The 23,567-nt window shown below is 33.1% G+C and overlaps 1 protein-coding gene across 3 annotated transcripts in view; it reads left to right on the top strand.

Moving 5' to 3' along the window:
* The window catches only part of LOC149787278 (transmembrane protein 42-like), a 29,033-nt gene extending 7,671 nt beyond the window's left edge, over positions 1-21,362 (top strand). For all 3 annotated transcript variants that reach the window (XM_089977804.1, XM_089977805.1, XM_089977806.1), the window contains exons 3-5: positions 9,040-9,131; positions 13,824-13,970; positions 20,481-21,362. In XM_089977804.1, coding sequence (XP_089833930.1) covers positions 9,040-9,131; positions 13,824-13,970; positions 20,481-20,624 — 383 coding nt within the window. In that variant the 3' untranslated portion in view covers positions 20,625-21,362. The remainder of the gene's footprint in view (positions 1-9,039; positions 9,132-13,823; positions 13,971-20,480) is intronic.
* The last annotated feature ends 2,205 nt before the right edge of the window (positions 21,363-23,567 follow it).

Genomic DNA, 23,567 nt, shown 5'->3' with positions numbered 1-23,567 from the left:
CAATAACTAAGACTGCTAATTATGATTTGATTGAGTTTGTCAAGTATCAATAACTAAGACTGCTACCTAATTATGATTTGATTGATTCCATCAAGTATCAATAACTAAACTCCTTATGATTTGATTGATTCAGTCAAGTATCAATAACTAAGACTGCCTATTATGATTTGATTGATTTCATCAAGTATCAATAACTAAACTGCTAATTATGATTTGATTGATTCATTCAAGTATCAATAACTAAGACTGCTAATTATGATTTGATTGATTCCATCAAGTATCAATAACTAAACTGCTACTTATGATTTGATTGAGTCTGTCAAGTATCAATAACTAAGACTGCTACCTAATTATGATTTGATTGATTCTATCAAGTGTCAATAACTAAGATTACTAATTATGATTTGATTCCATCAAGTATCAATAACTAAGACTTCTAATTATGATTTGATTGATTCCATCAAGTATCAATAACTAAACTGCTACTTATGATTTGATTGAGTCTGTCAAGTATCAATAATTAAGATTGCACATAATGATTTGATTGATTCCATCAAGTATCAATAACTAAGACTGCTAATTATGATTTGATTGATTCTATCAAGTATCAATAACTATGACTGCTACCTAATTATGATTTGATTGATTCTATCAAGTATCGATAACTAAGATTGCTACCTAATTATAATTTGATTGATTCTATCAAATATCAATAACTAAGCCTGCTAATTATGATTTGATTGAGTCTGTCAAGTATCAATAACTAAGACTGCTAATTATGATTTGATTGATTCTATCAATTATCAATAACTATGACTGCTACCTAATTATGATTTGATTGAGTCTGTCAAGTATCAATAACTACGCCTGCTAATTATGATTTGAGTCTGTCAAGTGTCAATAACTAAGCCTGCTAATTATGATTTGTTTGATTCCATCAAGTATCAATAACTAAGACTGCTAATTATGATTTGATTCCATCAAGTATCAATAACTAAGCCTGCTAATTATGATTTGAGTCTGTCAAGTGTCAATAACTAAGCCTGCTAATTATGATTTGTTTGATTCCATCAAGTATCAATAACTAAGACTGCTAATTATGATTTGTTTGATTCCATAGTATATCAATAACTAAACTGCTAATTATAATTTGATTGATTCTATGATGTATCAATAACTAAGACTGCTACCTAATTATGATTTATTTGATTCCATCAAGTATCAGTAACTAAACTGCTAATTATAATTTGATTGATTCCATGATGTATCAATAACTAAGACTGCTAATTATGATTTGATTGAGTTTGTCAAGTATCAATAACTAAGACTGCTACCTAATTATGATTTGATTGATTCCATCAAGTATCAATAACTAAACTCCTTATGATTTGATTGATTCAATCAAGTATCAATAACTAAGACTGCCTATTATGATTTGATTGATTTCATCAAGTATCAATAACTAAACTGCTAATTATGATTTGATTGATTCATTCAAGTATCAATAACTAAGACTGCTAATTATGATTTGATTGATTCCATCAAGTATCAATAACTAAACTGCTACTTATGATTTGATTGAGTCTGTCAAGTATCAATAACTAAGACTGCTACCTAATTATGATTTGATTGATTCTATCAAGTGTCAATAACTAAGATTACTAATTATGATTTGATTCCATCAAGTATCAATAACTAAGACTTCTAATTATGATTTGATTGATTCCATCAAGTATCAATAACTAAACTGCTACTTATGATTTGATTGAGTCTGTCAAGTATCAATAACTAAGACTGCTACCTAATTATGATTTGATTGATTCTATCAAGTGTCAATAACTAAGATTACTAATTATGATTTGATTCCATCAAGTATCAATAACTAAGACTTCTAATTATGATTTGATTGATTCCATCAAGTATCAATAACTAAACTGCTAGTTATGATTTGATTGAGTCTGTCAAGTATCAATAACTAAGACTGCTACCCAATTATGATTGATTCTATCAAGTATCAATAACTAAGACTGCTACCTAATTATGATTTGATTGATTCCATCAAGTATCAATAACTAAACTGCTAATTATGATTTGATTGAGTCTGTCAAGTATCAATAACTAAGACTGCTACCCAATTATGATTTGTTTGATTCAATCAAGTATCAATAACTAAGACTGCTACCTAATTATGATTTGTTTGATTCTATCAAGTATCAATAACTAAGATTGCTACCTAATTATGATTTGATTGATTCCATCAAGTATCAATAACTAAGACTGCTAATTATGATTTGATTGATTCCATCAAGTATCAATAACTAAGACTGCCAATTATGATTTGATTGATTCAATCAGGTATCAATAACTAAGACTGCTAATTATGTTTTGTTTGATTCCATCATGTATCAATATCTAAGACTGCTAATTATGATTTGATTGATTCAATCAAGTATCAATAACTAAGACTGCTAATTATGATTTGATTGATTCCATCAAGTATCAATAACTAAGACTGCTAATTATGATTTGATTGATTCCATCAAGTATCAATAACTAAGACTGCCAATTATGATTTGATTGATTCAATCAGGTATCAATAACTAAGACTGCTAATTATGTTTTGTTTGATTCCATCATGTATCAATATCTAAGACTGCTAATTATGATTTGATTGATTCAATCAAGTATCAATAACTAAGACTGCTAATTATGATTTGATTGATTCCATCAAGTATCAATAACTAAGACTGCTAATTATGATTTGTTTGATTCCATCAAGTATCAATAACTAAGATTGCTACCTAATTATGATTTGATTGATTCTATCAAGTATCAATAACTAAGACTGCTAATTATGATTTGATTGATTCCATCAAGTATCAATAACTAAGACTGCCAATTATGATTTGATTGATTCAATCAGGTATCAATAACTAAGACTGCTAATTATGTTTTGTTTGATTCCATCATGTATCAATATCTAAGACTGCTAATTATGATTTTATTGATTCCATCAAGTATCAATAAGTCAACTACTAATTATGATTTGATTGATTCAGTTTGAGATTTCATCAGTAATGCTTTAAATCAATATGAGGAAACACAAATGAACAGACATCAGAGTAGAGTGAGAGAGTATGTATAAGTACAAATGAATAAATGAATGCATAAAAAAGAAACAAATAGAATTACAAAATATATGAATTCACAAACAAATTAGAATAAAGAATAGAACAAAGGAGTATGAATTTTATTATTACTTTGGAGTAAGATTATTAGATCAAATAGAAAACTGGGTCATTTTCATTCCAAAATTGACTATGTTTTGCATGTTGAATTTTAATGATAATTTGAGAAGAAGTGAAATGCAGTCGTTAGGTGTAAATTACAAGGAAGAACAGATTACTTTTGGGGGTTTGTTGCCTTCATGAGACAGGGCATTAACATAATTGCCTTAAAATGTCTGTCATGGGTGTACATCATAAACATTCATCTTAGTTGAGAATCCACTGATCTCCAAGAGGACACAAAATAACAAGTCTTTTCATTTTCAAGCCTGCTTTAGTGAGAAGTGAGACAGCAATGGTGTTAGAGTCAGTGGGTTGTTAGGGTGTTCAAGGTTTAATTTTCATTATTCCCATAACCCCTTAATTCATTCTTATTATACTTGGCATGAATCATTATAAAGCCAATGCAGTTCATTGTACAACATGTTTGCTTGCCTCTTTTACCCTAGGATCAAGATCACAGTAATAGAAACTTTGGTTAAGGTTATGGTTACAGTTTTTATATTTGCTGATATGGTAGACTGTCAGTTATTTGAATTCCTATTATGTAAATAGCAGTATTATCCAACCTATTTATCATTTCCCAGCTAAATTTGATCTTTCTTTATATCTTATCGGAACATTGATTATTTGAGCACACCCCCTTAATTCAAGTACCGGTACTAATGCTATCGAAATCGTCACACATAAAAGTATGAAAACTGTCTAAACGGTGAGCACTAATTAATAAAAAAAGCGGGTTATGTTTATTGTTTGTTGCCAGTCCTATAACTGACTGACCCTTTGATAACTTCATTTGTAATTCATTTAAGGCAGTAATTTTATGCAAAGAAGGTTTCATAAATGAAAGTCGGAAAATCATATAAACCCTTTGAAAGTGTCATTTGACTATAAATGTATTTTTCCCCCAATTTTTTTTTATGAAGTCACTTTGCTTACTATATTGGAGCTGAATCACCATGGAAACTGGAGGAAGTATAAAGCAGGAGAGGGAGTTGAAATGTATAGTGTTACAACTTTATGGTCACAAACTTGAGTAACAGAAAAGAAGCGAAACCAACAAGACTGGTAAAACTCAACAAGCAATTTAATTATCAAATTTCCAAATGAAAAGTGCGAGAGGAACATACAGTATTATGAAGTGAATCCAAGCTAGACCTTGTAAATGTCTATAAAAGTCCAAAATGAAAGAAAAATTCCTTATAAATTTTAATACCAGAAATGTACTGGTCCTCCAAGAACCGTGGCATGGTCAAAATGGTGTTGTCCAGAACTCCTTTGAATAATTCACAACAGTTCCAAAATAATATTAAAGTCCAGATAATGAGCACTTTCTGTTTCCACTGGACAGTCCAAACAGATGTTTCTCCTCTTGAAAAATATCCAAGTATAACTTATAAAATGTCTGCAGACTTTTGACAGGAATACAGTAAGTGTTTGACAGGAATACAATAAGTGTTTGACCCCAAATATCGGAATGAATCTGACTGCTTAACTTTCTCCTTTTATACAGCGTATATTGCAGCTGTACTTTGCAGTAGACCCTACATGACCTAGCACAACCAATGGGAAACCACAGAATTATTCTCTAAACATTGATATCCCATTAGTCAGTGAGGAACTACCCCATAGGTGTCATTTTAAGTCTTATTATTAAGATTATTATTACTAATTGTCAACACATATATGAACATCTATTTATAGATCCTATGCAGTTATCATTCTTTAACATAATAAAATCATGTACACAATTTATAACAAAAGATATTCTGTACAGTTTACAACCATGAATACAAATAACAAAAATTCAATTAAATCATGAACCTGGAGTTACAAAAAATATAGATATACATAACAATAGAAACTAAATACAATGCAATCCTTGAAATAGAACAGGTCTGAAAAGCATGTATACAAGAATAACTGAAATGGTACTTTGTTTCATTTATTTCTGTTGAATATCCATGTATATAAATTACGGGTTTCATCTTCGGAAATGTTAAAAGGTTTCATCAAACAAAACTGATTAAGCTAAAATAAACAGTGATAAACTATTAAGCTAAAATAAACAGTGATAAACTATTAAGCTAAAATAAACAGTGGTATGTAGGAGAAGAAACATTCAACTTGATAAACACTTAAACCTTCATGACTGTCAGTTATTCAAATCCAGTATTACCTGAAGTTTTCTTCTGACCCCAGACTTCAGATACTTGAGCGTACACTGTTTTTCCTGAACCCATTGATGCATATTTTTCATGCTTGGGATGAATCATTATGAAGTTACGATGATTCATTCAGTGTTATATATGCTTGCTCCTTTGACCTTGAGATCAAGGTCAGAGTTGTAGAAAGTTTACAGTAAGATTTTGCTTAAAGTTTATGCATTTGATTTATTTCCTAAGCTCCTTGAAGGATTTTATCCATACATTGAATGAATTTTTATCAAACCTAGATAATTCTTTCTGCATCTTGCGCACTAACCCCATTTGATCATGGGTCAAGCTGGGGTGGACAATTCAGTAGTGCACTTGCCCTGAACTACCAAAATTTGTTTTAAGATTCACAGGACAAGCGATTTTGATTGCTAGTCACACGAGCACACAGAATCTCACAACTGTCATTTTCAAATGTTGTAGAAAAAATATTAAATGAAAGTCATGTACCGGTTGTAAACAGATGCAAAACCAAAAGGGCACAAAAGTTTCTTGTAGTTGTTCTCGAGATAAATATGTTGAGAATTATATATTCTTTCTGGTTTTTACAAAAGGTATCAGACTTTCATTTGATATAATTGAAATTTTGTACAACAACATTAAAAACGAGTTTGTTGTTGATATCGCTTGACTATTGGACTTCTGATGTCACTGTTTGAGAGTTGTGAAGTCATGTGACTATTAACACAAATGGCAAGTAGTGGGTCAGGTTTTATCTATGCTGAGGCTGATTTTCATCTAGTCTGTCAGTGGATTAAAGACAAAATGATTATAATACTTGCCATTTTTGAGAAAATAATTTTCCAGTTGATTTCATGCAGTTATTAGTCGATATAACATAGTTTAAATTTGCTAGGCCCGTTGTTAGGCTATCTTACGGTGGTGACAGATTCCAAATCTTTTATATGTAATTGCTCTGAACCCACACTCCATCCTAAATGTCCAAGTGTGAAACATGGGGTTGGAATATTCAGAGGAAACCCGGATTAGAAAACTTTCGAATCTCTGAGCTGAACTTTGGTGAGATGCTATTAGAGTGACATGTAGCTTAAAGCATTGGTTTCAGACCTTAAATAGAATGCAGGTGAAATGGGAAATTGTCGTCCCTTTTATTATATATTAAGAAATGACAAGAGTCCAATTGGTTTTGGGACTGGTTTATTGAACTACAAGAAGACAAGTTGATTTTACAGACAATTTAGTCCTTGTTTATACAATGTTATATAATTTTGAAGGTCTTTTGTCAAAAATTTTAATAACTCTTTTGTAAATGTCTTTAAATGATGGAGTTTGTAACCAAATTGTCTTAAAGAGTTTAGGTTGGTTGAAAAATCTTGTTTGAGATTTTATTGGAACACATAAATTCAGGGTTAAACTTTTTTCGTTACAGTAAGATAAGATTCTAATACTTTGCATTTATTGTTGTTTTCATACTGTGATAGAACATGTTTACTTTGTATAACATGCACATATATTGCTCTAGAATTCTTTTGAATTAAAGGTTTCAAAGGAAACAAAATAATTTATGCTCATTATATTGTTTCCACGTAGCAACATGATGCAGGTCAGCAAAGTAAAGTTAGAATTTGTATTCTTTACATTGAAATGGCTTTAAATGCCAATTTATATGACCATTACTGAATGGAATTAAAGAACATTTTGGATTATAAAACATGAATTTTCCGAATCTGAAGATGTTTCTCTTTCAAGACTCTCCAAAACATATATGTCAGAAAAGATAATCATGTACAAAACCACAAAATGAGTTACACGAAACAAATCTGACTATATTATGTTAACCTTTAAAAAATTAATTTCATCCTGGAAAAAACCTGGAAAAGACCTGGAAATTTATATTTAGAAAAGCGTGGGAACCGTGCACCTTACGATTCTATCTGTCTGTATGACTTTAATGGCACATTAACTGGAAATGTTTTCCCATTAAAATTTTAATTCAATTTTTATTTTATGTTTAATAAGCTAACTGACAATTGGATGTGCTAAATAAGATTCTTTTAATGGTATTTTATCAAAACCTTGACTGTGTAAAATTTGACACAACTTGGACATGAAAACATTAACAGAAAACTGTTGACCCAAATTCAATTGAACATTCAGTGCATTACATGACATTCATGTCCTTGATTATTGTTGAGAGTAAATGTGAAATGTAGTGATATGTTATGACTATGATCTTGCAGTATTATAATATCCCTGATGATTTTGTAGTAATATAATAGCCCTGTTCACAATTTTGTAGTAATATCATAGCCCTGATGATTTTGTAGTAATATAATAGCCCTTGTGATTTTGTAGTAATATAATAACCCTCATGATGATTTTGTAGTAATATAATAGCCCTGTTCATGGTTTTGTAGTAATATCATAGCCCTGTTCATGATTTTGTAGTAATATCATAGCCCTGTTTATGATTTTGTAGTAATATCATAGCCCTTGTGATTTTGTAGTAATATAATAACCCTTGTGATTTTGTAGTAATATAATAACCCTCATGATGATTTTGTAGTAATATAAAAGCCCTGTTCATGATTTTGTAGTAATATCATAGCCCTGTTCATGATTTTGTAGTAATATCATAGCCCTGTTTATGATTTTGTAGTAATATCATAACCCTTGTGATTTTGTAGTAATATAATAACCCTCGTGATGATTTTGTAGTAATATAATAGCCCTGTTCATGATTTTGTACTAATATCATAGCCCTGGTGATTTTGTAGTAATATAATAACCCTTGTGATTTTGTAGTAATATAATAACCCTCATGATGATTTTGTAGTAATATAATAGCCCTGTTCATGATTTTGTAGTAATATCATAGCCCTGTTCATGATTTTGTAGTAATATCATAGCCCTGTTTATGATTTTGTAGTAATATCATAGCCCTTGTGATTTTGTAGTAATATAATAACCCTTGTGATGATTTTGTAGTAATATAATAGCCCTGTTCATGATTTTGTACTAATATCATAGCCCTGGTGATTTTGTAGTAATGTAATAACCCTTGTGATGATTTTGTAGTAATATAATATGATTTTTTAGTAATATCATAACCCTTGTGATTTTGTAGTAATATAATAGCCCTCATGATGATCCTATAGTAATATAATAGCCCTTATGATTTTGTAGTAATATCATTGCCCTCTTTATGATTTTGTACTAATATCCTAACCCTGGTGATTTTGCAGTAATATAATAGCCCTCATGATGATTTTGTTGTAATATAATAGCCCTTGTTATGATTTTATTGTAATATCATTGCCTTTTATAATTTTTTAGTAATATCATTGCCCTCTTTATAATTTTCTAGCAATATCACAGCCCTCACTATTATTTTGTGAAATTGAATAGGCATATTTTATTCTTTTAAAACACAGAGTTTAAAAACTGATAGTCTAGGACTTCTATGAAGATGATCTTGGAAGCAACAACTATTGGTTAAGAGAACTCTGATTATAAACCTGTGTAAAGTCAGTTTACCAGTGAAAAATGATAGAATAATTTATTTATTTCCACAGGATACATTTTAGAGGGTATCTGCACCAATGTACTGGGCCATTTAATGGTAACTGAAGAGGATCAAAGTATAAGCAACTTTATTTGTCAGTCGGTAATGCAACAGTGTTTTGCATCAAATTTAGCTTGATATGATCCATATCAAATCAGATACAGTCAATCCATCATAATCCATATCTAATCAGATATAGTCAAGCCTTAGTAATCCAGATCTAATCAAATACAGTCAAGCCTTAGTAATCCATATGTAATCAAATACAGTCAAGCCTTCATAATCCATATCTAATCAAATATAGTCAAACCTTCATAATCCGTATCAAATCACAGTCAAGCCTTCATAATTCATATCTAATCAAATACAGTCAAGCCTTGGTAATCTATATTTAATCAAATATAGTAAAGCCTTAGTAAGCCATATCTAATCTGATATAGTCAAGCCTTGGTAATCCATATCTAATCAAATACAGTCAAGCCTTGATAATCCATATCTAATCAGATATAGTCGGGCTTTAGTAATCCATATCTAATTAGATACAGTCAAGCCTTAGGAATCCATATCTAATCAAATACAGTCAAGCCTTCATAATCCATATCTAATCAAATACAGTCAAGCCTTGGTAATCCATATCTAATCAGATACAGTCAAGCCTTAGTAATCCATATTGAATCAAATACAGTCAAGCCTTAGTAATCCAAATTTAATCAGATACAGTCAAGCCTTAGTAATCCAGATCTAATCAAATACAGTCAAGCCTTGGTAATCCATATTGAATCAAATACAATAAAGCCTTAGTAATCCATATCTGATCAGATATAGTCAAGCCTTGATAATCCATATTGAATCAAATACAGTCAAGCCTTAGTAATCCATATCTAATCAGATACAGTCAATCCATCATAATCCATATCTAATCAAATACAGTCAATCGTTGGTTATCCATACTGAAGCAAATATAGTGAAACTTTAGTATTCCATATCTAATCAGTCAAGCCTTTGTAATCTATATTGCATCAAATACAGTCAAGCCTAGGTAATCCATATTTAATCAGATATAGTCAGGCCTTAGTAATCCAGAAGAATCTTGTGAAATTATAATCCATTACTTGAATATTTTGTCTCAGATCACTTGTCGCAGTCTCATCAAGAAAAGCATGTTCAAACAGAATTACAGAAATCTGCTATGTAATTGACATCATTCAGCTTTAGAGCATGATGGCATGAGTTTTATGGCAAAATGATATTGACTGCCTGTCAGCAATTAATATAATTCATCATAGAATTAAGATGAATTTATAAGATTAATTAATAAAATAAAAAAATTAATAAAATAAAAATGATAAGCAAATGGATGAGAAAAATAATTGATGTAGGGGATGCAACTGAGATAAGATAACTGCAGTATTGGATTTAAATAATTTATTTGCTTGGCAGAGCCTCACAAAAGATAACAATATACCCTCAATTGGGATTTTCCTGTCTCAGTGCCCACCCAAGCATAGATTCAGTTGATAAGACTGTAATGTTATCCAACTGAGATAGCCAGGATAAAATATTCTTTTTATCAAGCACACAATGAGAGATAATATCCAGGGTAAAATATCCTTTTTGTCAAGCCTGCAGTGGGAGGTAGTATCCAGGGTAAAATATCCTTTTTGTCAAGCCCACAGTGGGAGGTAATATCCAGGGTAAAATATCCTTTTGTCAAGTCAGCAGCAGGAGGTAATATCCAGGTTAAAATATCCTTTTGTCAAGTCCACAGTGGGAGGTAATATCCAGGGTAAAACATCCTTTTTCAAGCCCACAGTGGGAGGTACTATCCAGGGTAAAACATCCTTTTGTCAAGCCATGGTGGGAGGTAATATCCAGGGTAAAACATCCTTTTTGTCAAGCCCACAGTGGGAGGTAATATCCAGGGTAAAATATCATTTCGTCAGGTCCGCAGTGGGAGGTAATATCCAGGGTAAAATATCCTTTTTGTCAAGCCTGCAGTGGGAGGTAGTATCCAGGGTAAAATATCCTTTTGTCAAGCCCACAGTGGGAGGTAATATCCAGGGTAAAACATCCTTTTGTCAATCCCACAGTGGGAGGTAATATCCAGGGTAAAACATCCTTTTTGTCAAGCCCACAGTGGGAGGTAATATCCAGGGTAAAATATCCTTTTGTCAAGTCCGCAGTGGGAGGTAATATCCAGGGTAAAATATCCTTTTTGTCAAGCCCACAGTGGGAGGTAATATCCAGGGTAAAACATCCTTTTGTCAAGCCCACAGTGGGAGGTAATATCCAGGGTAAAACATCCTTTTTTCAAGCCAGAGTGGGATGTAATATCCAGGGTAAAACATCCTTTTTGTCAAGCCCACAGTGGGAGGTAATATCCAGGGTAAAATATCTTTCATCAAGTCCGCAGTGGAAGGTAATATCCAGGGTAAAATATCCTTTTTGTCAAGCCCACAGTGGGAGGTAATATCCAGGGTAAAACATCCTTTTGTCAAGCCCACAGTGGGAGGTACTATCCAGGGTAAAATATCCTTTCGTCAAGTCTGCAGTGGGAGGTAATATCCAGGGTAAAATATCCTTTTTGTCAAGCCTGCAGTGGAAGGTGATATCCAGGGTAAAATATCCTTTTGTCAAGCCCACAATGGGAGGTAATATCCAGGGTAAAATATCCTTTTTGTCAAGCCCACAATGGGAGGTAATATCCATGGTAAAATATCCTTTTTGTCAAGCCAACAAGTGGAGGCAAGCAGTCATTTTTCAACAGTCAGCATCATCATGAACAGTTTCTTAGGACCTTGGTTAACAAAATTTAATTTGCTTATATTTCCTAAATATCTTAATAGATTCTTATCATGCTTGGGCTTAATAGTTATGAAGCTAAGGCAATTCATTTACCAATATGTTTGCTTGCTCCCTTGATATTGGGGACAAAGTCTTTCTCCTAGAAAATTTACACAAAGGTTCTTATTAAAGTTTTTGCATTTTCTTATATTTGCTAAACTCTTTAATAGATTAGCATCATGCTTTGAATGATTCATTTTGAGGCTAAGACAGTTGATTCTGTGACATGCCACTCACTCCATTGACTGGGGTCAAGGTTACATTCAAAATTTATGTTCAGGTGTTAGTTCATTGATTTGTATTAAGTGCTTCTAATGCTAAGGTGATTCATTTTGAGACACTCGCTTGTCCCTTTGAACCTAGGGGTCAAGATTAGTGATTGAAAATTTGTGTTGAGGTTTTGGTTAAAGTTTTTTCATTTGCAGATATTTTCTAAATCTTTTGATGGACTTTCGTCATAGTTGGGGTGAGTCATTATAAAGGTAAGACAACCCATTATGTGACACTTGCTCACCCCTTCGAACTGTGGGGCTCATGGTCACAGTCATATCAAATTTCTTTATACTTGGGATGAATCTTTATGAAGCTAAAATGAAACACTTTTTGATATGCTTTATCAACCTTTTGACCTTGGGGTCAAGGTCACACATTTTACAGCAGTGCCTTGATCATGGGTTTATTATACATGCACTGGTTTTGTTTATTCTTCAAAAAGATTACTTAGTCCTGTTTTTTTTATATATTAATCTGTACTGGAAAATGTAAACAAAATTTGTCCAGGTTAACAAGATTCCATTCTCTTTCAAATATGTTCATAAAGTGGCTTTGAAGGCAATATGGCATGAAAATTCAAACAATTTCATACATCTTGCCAATATGAATGCAAACACCACACATCTTTCAAGCGAATATGAGAAGAGGTCAGTTTTTTAAACACAAAACTTCACTTCTAAGATTGATGTTCTGCTTAAAAACGTTTCAGTATTTTTTAATTTTTTTTTCTCCCAGTGGACAAACATAAGAGATAGTACGTGATTTGCAAATGAACTATAATATAGGGGAGTCATTGATTTAATTTAACAGTGAAATATAAGGCTCTGCCTTTGGATGAGTTTATACTTTATTCTTCCAAGATTCCAATGTAAGCTGCCTTTGGATGAGTTTATGCTTTATTTGTCCAAGATTCCAATGTTGGCTGCCTTTGGATGAGTTTATACTTTATTTGTCCAAGATTCCAATGTTAGCTGCCTTTGGATGAGTTTATACTTTATTTGTCCAAGATTCCAATGTTAGCTGCCTTTGGATGAGTTTATACTTTATTTGTCCAAGATTCCAATATTAGCTGCCTTTGGATGAGTTTATACTTTATTCTTCCAAGATTCCAATGTAAGGTGCCTTTGGATGAGTTTATACTTTATTTGTCCAAGATTCCAATGTTAGCTGCCTTTGGATGTTGTTGTTGTTATTGTTGTAGGGTTTAACACCATTTTTCAGGACACGATAGGCTATACATGGCGGCCAGTATTAATGGTGGAAGAAGAACCCGGGAAATCCCCGGAAAGAACCACCGACCCTTGAGAAGCTACTGGCAAGCTTTCTCACATACCCACATTGGCTGAATCTGAGACTCGAACCTACGCAGACAGAGGTGAGGTGGCAGTGATCCATAACGGAGAGTGCTTTAGACCACTCGGCCACTCAGGGCCCCACCTTTGGATGAGTTTATACTTTATTTGTCCAAGATTCCAATGTTGGCTGCCTTTGGATGAGTTTATACTTTATTTGTCCAAGATTCCAGTGTTAGCGTATCAATATCAAGAAAGTCACCTCCATGTTTGTATGTTGTCAGTTCTTCCCATTTTGAAATAACTTTACTGGAGAAAACAAGAAGTCTGTATTCTTGTGAAATTATGATTGAAACATTCATGTAATTTGCCATTTCTATTTCAGGTGTCCCTTGGCTTGAGGATGACATGTTTCTTAGGAATCTTTCTCTTCAATGCCCTGATGTGGACCTTCTACACCAAATCTTTGCAGTTCTGTAGATCCACTGTGGAGGCCACAGTCACCAACACAGCTGCCAACTTTCTACTTACTGTTAGTATGGATAACGAATTGTACATTATTTTATAAGTAATGTTGAATCAAAGACTTAGTAGGGAATAATTGTAAGAAAATGGCTGTATAGCATTTTGCTGTTAATAATAATTCCGTATTTGCCAACCTCTAAGTTGATGCACAGTTTAAGTTGAATTTGCACATTTTAACAATTTCCATTCTTTGTCCATATACCGTAAAATTTTTCATGAGAGATTACCCCTTCAGCCCCCCAAAATTGTCTCTCAAGACAGGTGGTCTCATAATAAGTTTGTACAAAAAGACCAGTCTTTAAGGTCAAATTTCAGAAGTAAAAATAACCATTTTATCACTGTACATATATTCTATACTTCATTAATAGTTCTGCTTTAAATATTGCATGCATTCATAGAAAAAAGTTATACAGCAATAAAGAGATACATCTATCATTAAGCATGAATCACATTTATATTTAGTGTAAAGAACACGTGTACCTGTATTAGCATATGAATTCATACCTAATATTTAGTGTAAAGAATGCATGTACCTGTATTAGCATATAAATTCATACCTAATATTTAGGGTAAAGAATGCATGTACCTGTATTAGCATACAAATTCATACCTAATATTTAGGGTAAAGAATGCATGTACCTGTATTAGCATACAAATTCATACCTAATATTTAGGGTAAAGAATGCATTTACCTGTATTAGCATATGAATTCATACCTAATATTTAGGGTAAAGAATGCATGTACCTGTATTAGCATACAAATTCATACCTAATATTTAGGGTAAAGAATGCATGTACCTGTATTAGCATACAAATTCATACCTAATATTTAGGGTAAAGAATGCATGTACCTGTATTAGCATACAAATTCATACCTAATATTTAGGGTAAAGAATGCATGTACCTGTATTAGCATATAAATTCATACCTAATATTTAGGGTAAAGAATGCATGTACCTGTATTAGCATATGAATTCATACCTAATATTTAGGGTAAAGAATGCATGTTCCTGTATTAGCATATGAATTCATACCTAATATTTAGGGTAAAGAATGCATGTACCTGTATTAGCATATGAATTCATACCTAATATTTACTCATTGTCCTTTATAGCACCATGAATTTGTTTTTCTGATGTTTAAACTTCTAGTTTGTGAGTGGTATCTTTCTCACTTCTTTAAATTTCAGTCAATGTTTTCTCCAGTGTTAAATTTTCTCTTGTTTTAGTTGGAGGTTCTGCCATTGTTATTAAGGTGCTATAGTGTGAACAGTCAATGCTCATTTGTAATAATGACTGTAATGATGGTTTTGATCAGGCTTTTGGGAAATATGAAATATGTATACATATACATTGTATATGTACCAATGAATGAAATAAAAAGATGCATTTATCTCCTCTAGAAATATAATCATTTATTTAAAGTCAAAAGTCAGAGGCTTAATTCACAGATGACATAAATGGATTAACTCTTTAAATAAAGGGTGTAAGCATCCATATCGGCTTGAAAAGACAATGGCTTGGTGACTGTGTCTGTGGGACATAATCAACAGAACAAAAGCAACAAACAGTACTTGCCTTTAACACTGACAATCAAATTCAGAAAGCGATTCTCACTTGCTAATTTAATAGATAAAGACTTCATTCACCCCCAGGCAATACAGACTAACTTCAGAGACAACTTAAGTGGCAATTCATGACATGCACTTTAGCCTGGTTTGCAGTCAATAACAATGGCACTGTATGCGTCACCTGCCAAATTTGCAAACCAGTAGCCAGACTATTTTTTTACTTTGGTTGATCACAGTCATTATTTTAAAAGTGATCATGGTTACAAAGGATTAAATAAAGGTCAGTGGTGTTTGTCTCTGTTCTCACGATATGGTTGTTCATAGTGCAGGGACAATCTGTATCCAGGTACCTTGGGTATTAGGGTTTTAACAATCTGTATCCAGGTACCTTGGGTATTAGTGTTTTAACAATCTGTATCCAGGTACCTTGGGTATTAGTGTTTTAACAATCTGTATCCAGGTACCTTGGGTATTAGTGTTTTAACCAAAAATCCAGGATACCCAGATAGAACAATCTGCAGGTAATTTAGCCTGGTTTACATTCTATAATATCTAACACTACAGGCATGACCTTTCAAATCTCAGAAATTGGTAGCCAGCCTATTATTTTTTAATAACAGTTCAAGTGGTCATAGCTACAAAGGATCAAATCAAGATTGGCTGTGTTTATCCCTGTTTTTGTGATGCATTGATTCATAGCAGTGTCGAAATGAATATTTTGCCGAAACATCATGGTTGCTGGTCGCATTCAGTATGCAGTCACTCAAGACAGTGTGTTTATATAATAAAATTGATCCATGCTTTATGATTGTGGTCACAAATAACAGGTGATCACTCATAGCAGAGGTTGCCCAAGACAGGTTTTACTATGTAAGTCGATGTTGAGCATATATATATATATATATATATATATATATATATATATATATATATATATATATATATATGTATATGTGTAGACCAGATTGATAACTCAACTTTGTCTTTTCACTGTAATTTGTTCTACACAGCATCATGAATTTTATCATATTTGTAACTCATTAAATTTTCAGGGCAGCATCATTAAATGTAGCTAAAAGTACCGTATTCATTTCACATGGAATATTTAAAATAAATTAGGTTCTTTTAGCTACATTTAAAAGCTCATTTCATTTTCTTGTGTCTTTGATTTTATAATAGGTTGAGGTAAACAAAATTATTTCATTCCTGTTGTAAGATCAGTCTTTGGAATCATTTTCAGTTGTGTTTAGATATAAGTTTAGAGGAATCATTTATTTAAAAATTATTCATTGGAATTTCAAAGTGCTCATTGTCATTTTAAACAAAAAACACTACTTTAGGATTATTTTTGAATTCATTCAAAGACAAAATGGATCAAGACTATTGGTACATCAGCTCATTCCAGACTGTTGTTGCATCAGTACTTTCAGTACTGAAAATCATTTCAAACACTTCATACAGTTGGACATGTGACAGAACATTAATGATTATTTGAGTTTTAATTCACAATAATTAAGTTCCACTTAAATTGTCACTTTGTAACTTTGAGAAATAAATTTATTTGTTAATTTTAACAAACTTGTTGGTTTGTTTAAGACCATAGACTAATTTTATATATATATATATATATATATATATATATATATATATATATATATATATATATATATATATATATATATATATATATATATATATATATATATATATGTATGTATGTATACACACACACACAGATGGACCTTGCACACTTGATCTGAACCTGACTTTTTTATATAACCACCTGAATCCCAGGCCTGTTGAATAGAACCCATAGCTGATAACTTAGCTTGGTGGTAGCTCTCTCTCACACAAGTTAAATCCTCATTTATGGACACAATATTAAAACTCTTTTTGGATCCTTTACGTACAACATATGAAACAGGAATGTGTGTATGATTTGGATTTTTAATATAGCTTTAACAATTTTTCAGTCATATTGATATGATATCTGCAGTGTGGCAGTTTATAGTGATGTCTAGCACTGGGGCATCATGCTGCGGACCGAAAGTGTGATGTCCCACCCAGTCACATTTTCCTGACACCAGACTGACCAGTTCTAACACAACCTCTTAATGCTGAGCGCCTAGCTGTTAATACCATTTTTATAAGTCTTTGATATGATTCAGCCAGGGCTCGAACCTGTGACCTCCTGCATCTGAGTTGGACGCTCTAACCACTAGGTCACCGGAGTGGTCATATGACACAAGATTCATGATGGATCCTCCATGTACAACATATGAACAGGACCAAACTTGGATGTGTTTTTACAACATACAACATAGGACACATTTTGAAACCATTCTGTACAATATATGAAATGTGACTCATCTCGAATCCACTAGGAACAACAATCAAAACAGGTTTCCTCTTTGTTCTACCATGTGCAACATACAGCTCAGGATTCATCTTGAGTCCACTATGTACAAAATACACCACAAGACTCATCATATTGGATCCACTATGAACAACGTATGAAACAGAACTCCTCTTGGATCCACCATGCACAACATACAACACAGAGCTGATCTTGGATCCACCATGTACAACATATAACACAGGACTCATCTGGATCCACCATATACAACATATGAAACAGGATTCCTCTTGGATCCACCATGCACAACATACAACATAGGGCTGATCTTGGATCCACCATGTACAACATACAACACAGGACTCATCTGGATCCACCATATACAACATATGAAACAGAACTCCTCTTGGATCCACCATCTACAACATATGAAACAGGACTCATCTTGGATCCACTATGTACAACATACAAAACAGGATTCATCTTGGATCCACTATGTACAACATACAAAACAGGACTCATCTTAGATCCACCATGTATAGCATACAAAACAGGACTCATCTTAGATCCACCATGTATAGCGTACTAAACAGGACTCATCTTGGATCCACCATGTATAACGTACAAAACAGGACTAATCTTAGATCCACCATGTACAATATACAAAACAGGACTCATCTTAGATCCACCATGTATAACATACAACACACGACTCTTCTGGATCCACCATGTACAATATACAAAATGGGACTTATCTTGGATCCACTATATATATAACATACAAAACAGGACTCATCTTAAATCCACCATGTACAATTTAAAAACAAGGACTCATCTTGGATCCACCATCTACAACATATGAAACGGGACTCATCTTGGATCAACTATGTACAACATACAAAACAGGATTCATCTTGGATCCACTATGTACAACATACAAAACAGGACTCATCTTAAATCCACCATGTACAATATAAAAACAGGACTCATCTTGGATCCACCATCTACAACATATGAAACAGGACTCATCTTGGATCCACTATGTACAACATACAAAACAGGACTCATCTTGGATCCAGTATGTACAACATACAAAACAGGATTCCTCTTAGATCCACATACAACACCCCACTATTTTTGGAGACCTGATGTATAATGTAAGAAATGGGACTCACCTTGATCCACCATCTACGACATATGAAACAGGATTCATCATGGATACATTATGTACGACATACAACCCAAACCTTGCCTAGGTTCCATCATGTACTACTCACAACACATGACCCATCTGGATCCACCATGTACAATATACAAAACTGGACTCATCTTAGATCCACCATGTACAATATGCAAAACAGGACTCATCTTAGATCCACCATGTACAATATGCAAAACAGGACTCATCTTAGATCCACCATGTACAATATACAAAACAGGACTCACCTTAGATCCACTTTGTACAATATACAAAACAGGACTCATCTTAGATCCACCATGTACAATATACAAAACAGGACTCATCTTAGATCCACCATGTACAATATACAAAACAGGACTCATCTTAGATCCACCATGTATAGCATACAAAACAGGACTCATTTTAGATCCACCATGTATAACGTACAAAACAGGACTCATCTTGGATCCACCATGTATAACGTACAAAACAGGACTCATCTTAGATCCACCATGTACAATATACAAAACAGGACTCATCTTAGATCCACCATATATAACATATAACACATGACTCATCTGGATCCACCATGTACAATATACAAAATGGGACTCATCTTGGATCCACTATATATAACATACAAAACAGGACTCATCTTAAATCCACCATGCACAATATAAAAACAAGGACTCATCTTGAATCCACCATTTACAACATACAAAATGACTCATTCAGGATCCAATATGTACAACATACAAAACAAGACTAATCATCCTGGATCCACAATGTAGAACATACAAAACAGGATTCCTTGTAGATCCACCATATGCAACAAACAGCACAGGACTTATCTTAGATCCACCATGTATAACATATGAAAAAGGACTTGTATTGGATCCACTACATACAATATACAAAACAGGTCTCATCTTGGATCCCCATGCACAGTATACAAAACAGGACCCATCTTTGATCTTCCATGTTCAACATGCAACACAAGACTCATCTTGGATCCACCATGTACAACATACGAAACAGGACTCATCTTGGGTCTACCATGTCCAGCATACAGAAGTGGACTCATCTTGGATCCAGTCTGTACAACATATGACACAGGAATCATAATAACTCCACTCTGTACAACATACGACACAAGAATCATAATAACTCCACTCTGTACAACATACAACACAGGAATCATAATAACTCCACTCTGTACAACATATTACACAGGAATCATAATAACTTCACTCTGTACAACATATGACACAGGAATCATAATAACTCTTAGGACAGGTGTTGACTGGTTAATTTAAATGCTGTGTCAAAGAAGTATATCATTTATGTGTTTTTTTATGAACTAAGGCCTGCTCTAAACTTTAACATGCTTGTTTATTTTCCTTTCTTTCAGGCTGTTATTGGCTTCATGTTGTTTGGAGAACATCTGTCAGTAAAATGGTGGCTTGGGTCATGTCTGATCCTGACTGGACTATGGCTCATTCACAAGGGGAGTCAGAAAGACCAGAGAGCAGCAGGCAGCAAGAAAAAGTCATAAGCCATTGCTGATCAGAAGACAGTTAACTTTTTTTGTAGTGACATTAGAGATTCAGGATCTAGTGTCAGTTTTAAATAATTAGGCAGCTGGGAAAAAGCAAGATAAAAAATTCAGAATGGCATGCAACATTCAACACCGATAGGAACTTTAGTCTGCATGAAACATAATTCACAGTAGACTATTTTAGCAGACAGTAATTAACATCTTTCAGTGTTTGTATATTTAATTTAATTGCCTTTTTTTGTTTTTTTTTTTATTCCATTACATGCTTTTGTAATGTAACATTGTTTACTGGATTAGACATTGTCCAGAATTGATCTTTTTAATATTTTGTTTGTTTGTTTGTTTGTTTGTTTATTTCGTTGATGTTAACAGCTAATAAATGAAACATTGTTTCTAGTTGCTGACCTTGTTCCAAAATCAGTGACAGGTTTGGTAAACAGCTTTTTTTATTATTATTATCTTTCTCAGAGTAAGAATCATTAAGTTGAGTCATTGTCATACTTGGACTATGTATCATTAAGCATGTGTCAATTGGTAAAGACTCATATATTTTTTCTTGAAGGATGAACTTTTGACTCATTTGGGAATCTGTTCTGCATCTTAATTAGGTGCATAACTGATGTTCTGATAAATGTTCTATCTGTTGGGCTAAAAACATTTGACACATTGTATTATGTTGTGACCAGTTTGGGCTGAATTTATTTTCTTCTTCAAATTATTGAATTCAAGTGATTGTTTTCCCTTGAATACAAAAGTGCTCTGACAAAATTCTTGGACAAAGATATTCATTGAAATTTATACAGAATTCAAAACTAGAATAATATTTTCTGTGATTCAACAAGAGTCTGTTGACACATCAGTACTGTGCTGATTATTACTGACATCATTGCCTTCCATCTTGAATTTCATCAGGATTTGAACTGAGATTCACTTAGAACTTTTCATTGATAGGACTTGTGTTTTTTTAATGCTTGGATTATTATTGGATTTATTTTGTAAAACCTTAAGTTCATTTTTCACATTTTTTTCTTCACTTTGTATTCTCAGGAAATAAATTATTTGTTAAATTGTCACAAAACTTGTTGTCTTCACTCTTTTCTGTTACGTATTTTAAGAGCATAGACTTGTAACAGCAGCAGGAAATATAAGGCATGTAGATGTGAATTTGGACAAGGAGAGTAATACAAATGTATTAGAGAGAAGGGACACATTAAAAATAAGATCATGTGAAATTTCATATTGGTCATTGTTATTGGGTAAGTTTGCATGATATTGAACAGATTTTAAACATCAGAAATCTTCGATATCTATAGAGAATGTTTTATTTTATAATTGCAAAGAAGATGATTTTGGTAATAACACTAGTGGAAACTAGATTCATTTATGTAAAACACTGCAGCAGAAAAAAATCAATGTTGAAAGTTAAAAAATTGACATGACATGAAAATATGAATACAAAAGGTCCATCAATTTTAATTTGTGAATGTCGGCTGTTTTTTGTATCTCCTGTAAGGTTGTTGCTGTTGTTGTTGTTGTTGTTGTAGTAGGGTCTAACGCCATTTTTCAGCACAAGATAGGCTATACATGGCGGCCAGTATAATTGGTGGAGGAAGAACCCTGGAAAACCCCGGGAAGATGTGAGGTTGTGCCAAAACAATCTAAATCCAAAAAGGGCAATTTAAAAAAAAAAGGTTGTACTATTAAGTCTAATCAGGTCATCTGCATATGCATACAAGCATGACAATTATATTTTATTTGTCTGTGTAAGGTCATCTACACATGCATACAAATATGTCTTATATTTCACATGTCTGTGTCTACATATGCATACATGTATGTCTGCTATATTTCATGTGTCTGTGTAAGGTCATCTACACATGCATACAAATATGTCTTATATTTCACATGTCTGTGTCTACATATGCATACAAGTATGTCTGCTATATTTCATGTGTCTGTGTAAGGTCATCTACACATGCATACAAATATGTCTTATATTTCACATGTCTGTGTCTACATATGCATACAAGTATGTCTACTCTATTTCACATGTCTGTGTAAAGTATGTCTGATGTATTTCATGTGTCTGTATCAGGTCATCTACATATGCATACAAGCATGTCTACTATATTTCGCGTGTCTGTGTCTCATATGCATACAGCCATGTCTACTATATTTCCGGGTCCCCAAGTGGTCTAAAGCGCTCTCCATCATGGATCACTGCCATCTCACCTGTCTGTGTGGGTTTGAGTCTAGGGCTCGGCCAATGTGGATATGTGAGAAAGCTTGCCAGTAGCTTCTTGTGGGTCAGTGGTTCTTACCCAGGTTTTCCCGGGTTCTTCCTCCACCATTAATACTGGCCACCATATATAGCCTATCTTGTGCTGAAAAATGGCGTTAAACCCTATAACAACAATAACAACAACAACTATATTTCATGTGTCTGTGTCAGGTCATCTGCATATGCATACAAGTATGTCTACTATATTTCATGTGTCTGTAAGGCAGACCTGCCAACCCTTACGATTTTGGCATGAATATCATGACTCTCAATAGCATAGCGATTCAAGGATTCAGGCTGCATACAAAAAACATGTATTCCTGATTTCTTGATCAGCGTAAATCATGAATAAAATAAATTGTATCCTGTTGAGTGATAGTCAAAATGGCAGCAGCGGTCACTGATACCCATAACGGTCCTGTATTGCTAGTTGTGATCTTAGTAGAACTATATCCAGTTGTTACAGTTTGCCCTGTAGCAAGCATTGTAAAGGATATATCTATATTTAGAACAAAAGTTTTACAAATACTCGTGAAGAAAACCGGGGCCCAACTGATTTTTAAAAAAATGGAACATGTACATACTCGTAGCAACTGTAATTTATTTTAAACACCAAATGAATACAGCTTTTTTGAATGTAGGAATTTTTTTAGATATTG

This window comes from Sinohyriopsis cumingii, chromosome 12, assembly GCF_028554795.1.
Source record: "Sinohyriopsis cumingii isolate HCF-2022 chromosome 12, ASM2855479v2, whole genome shotgun sequence".
NCBI lineage: Eukaryota > Metazoa > Mollusca > Bivalvia > Unionida > Unionidae > Sinohyriopsis > Sinohyriopsis cumingii.
Note: the sequence above shows the minus strand (reverse complement) of the source record. Positions and strands in the feature narration are given on the sequence as shown.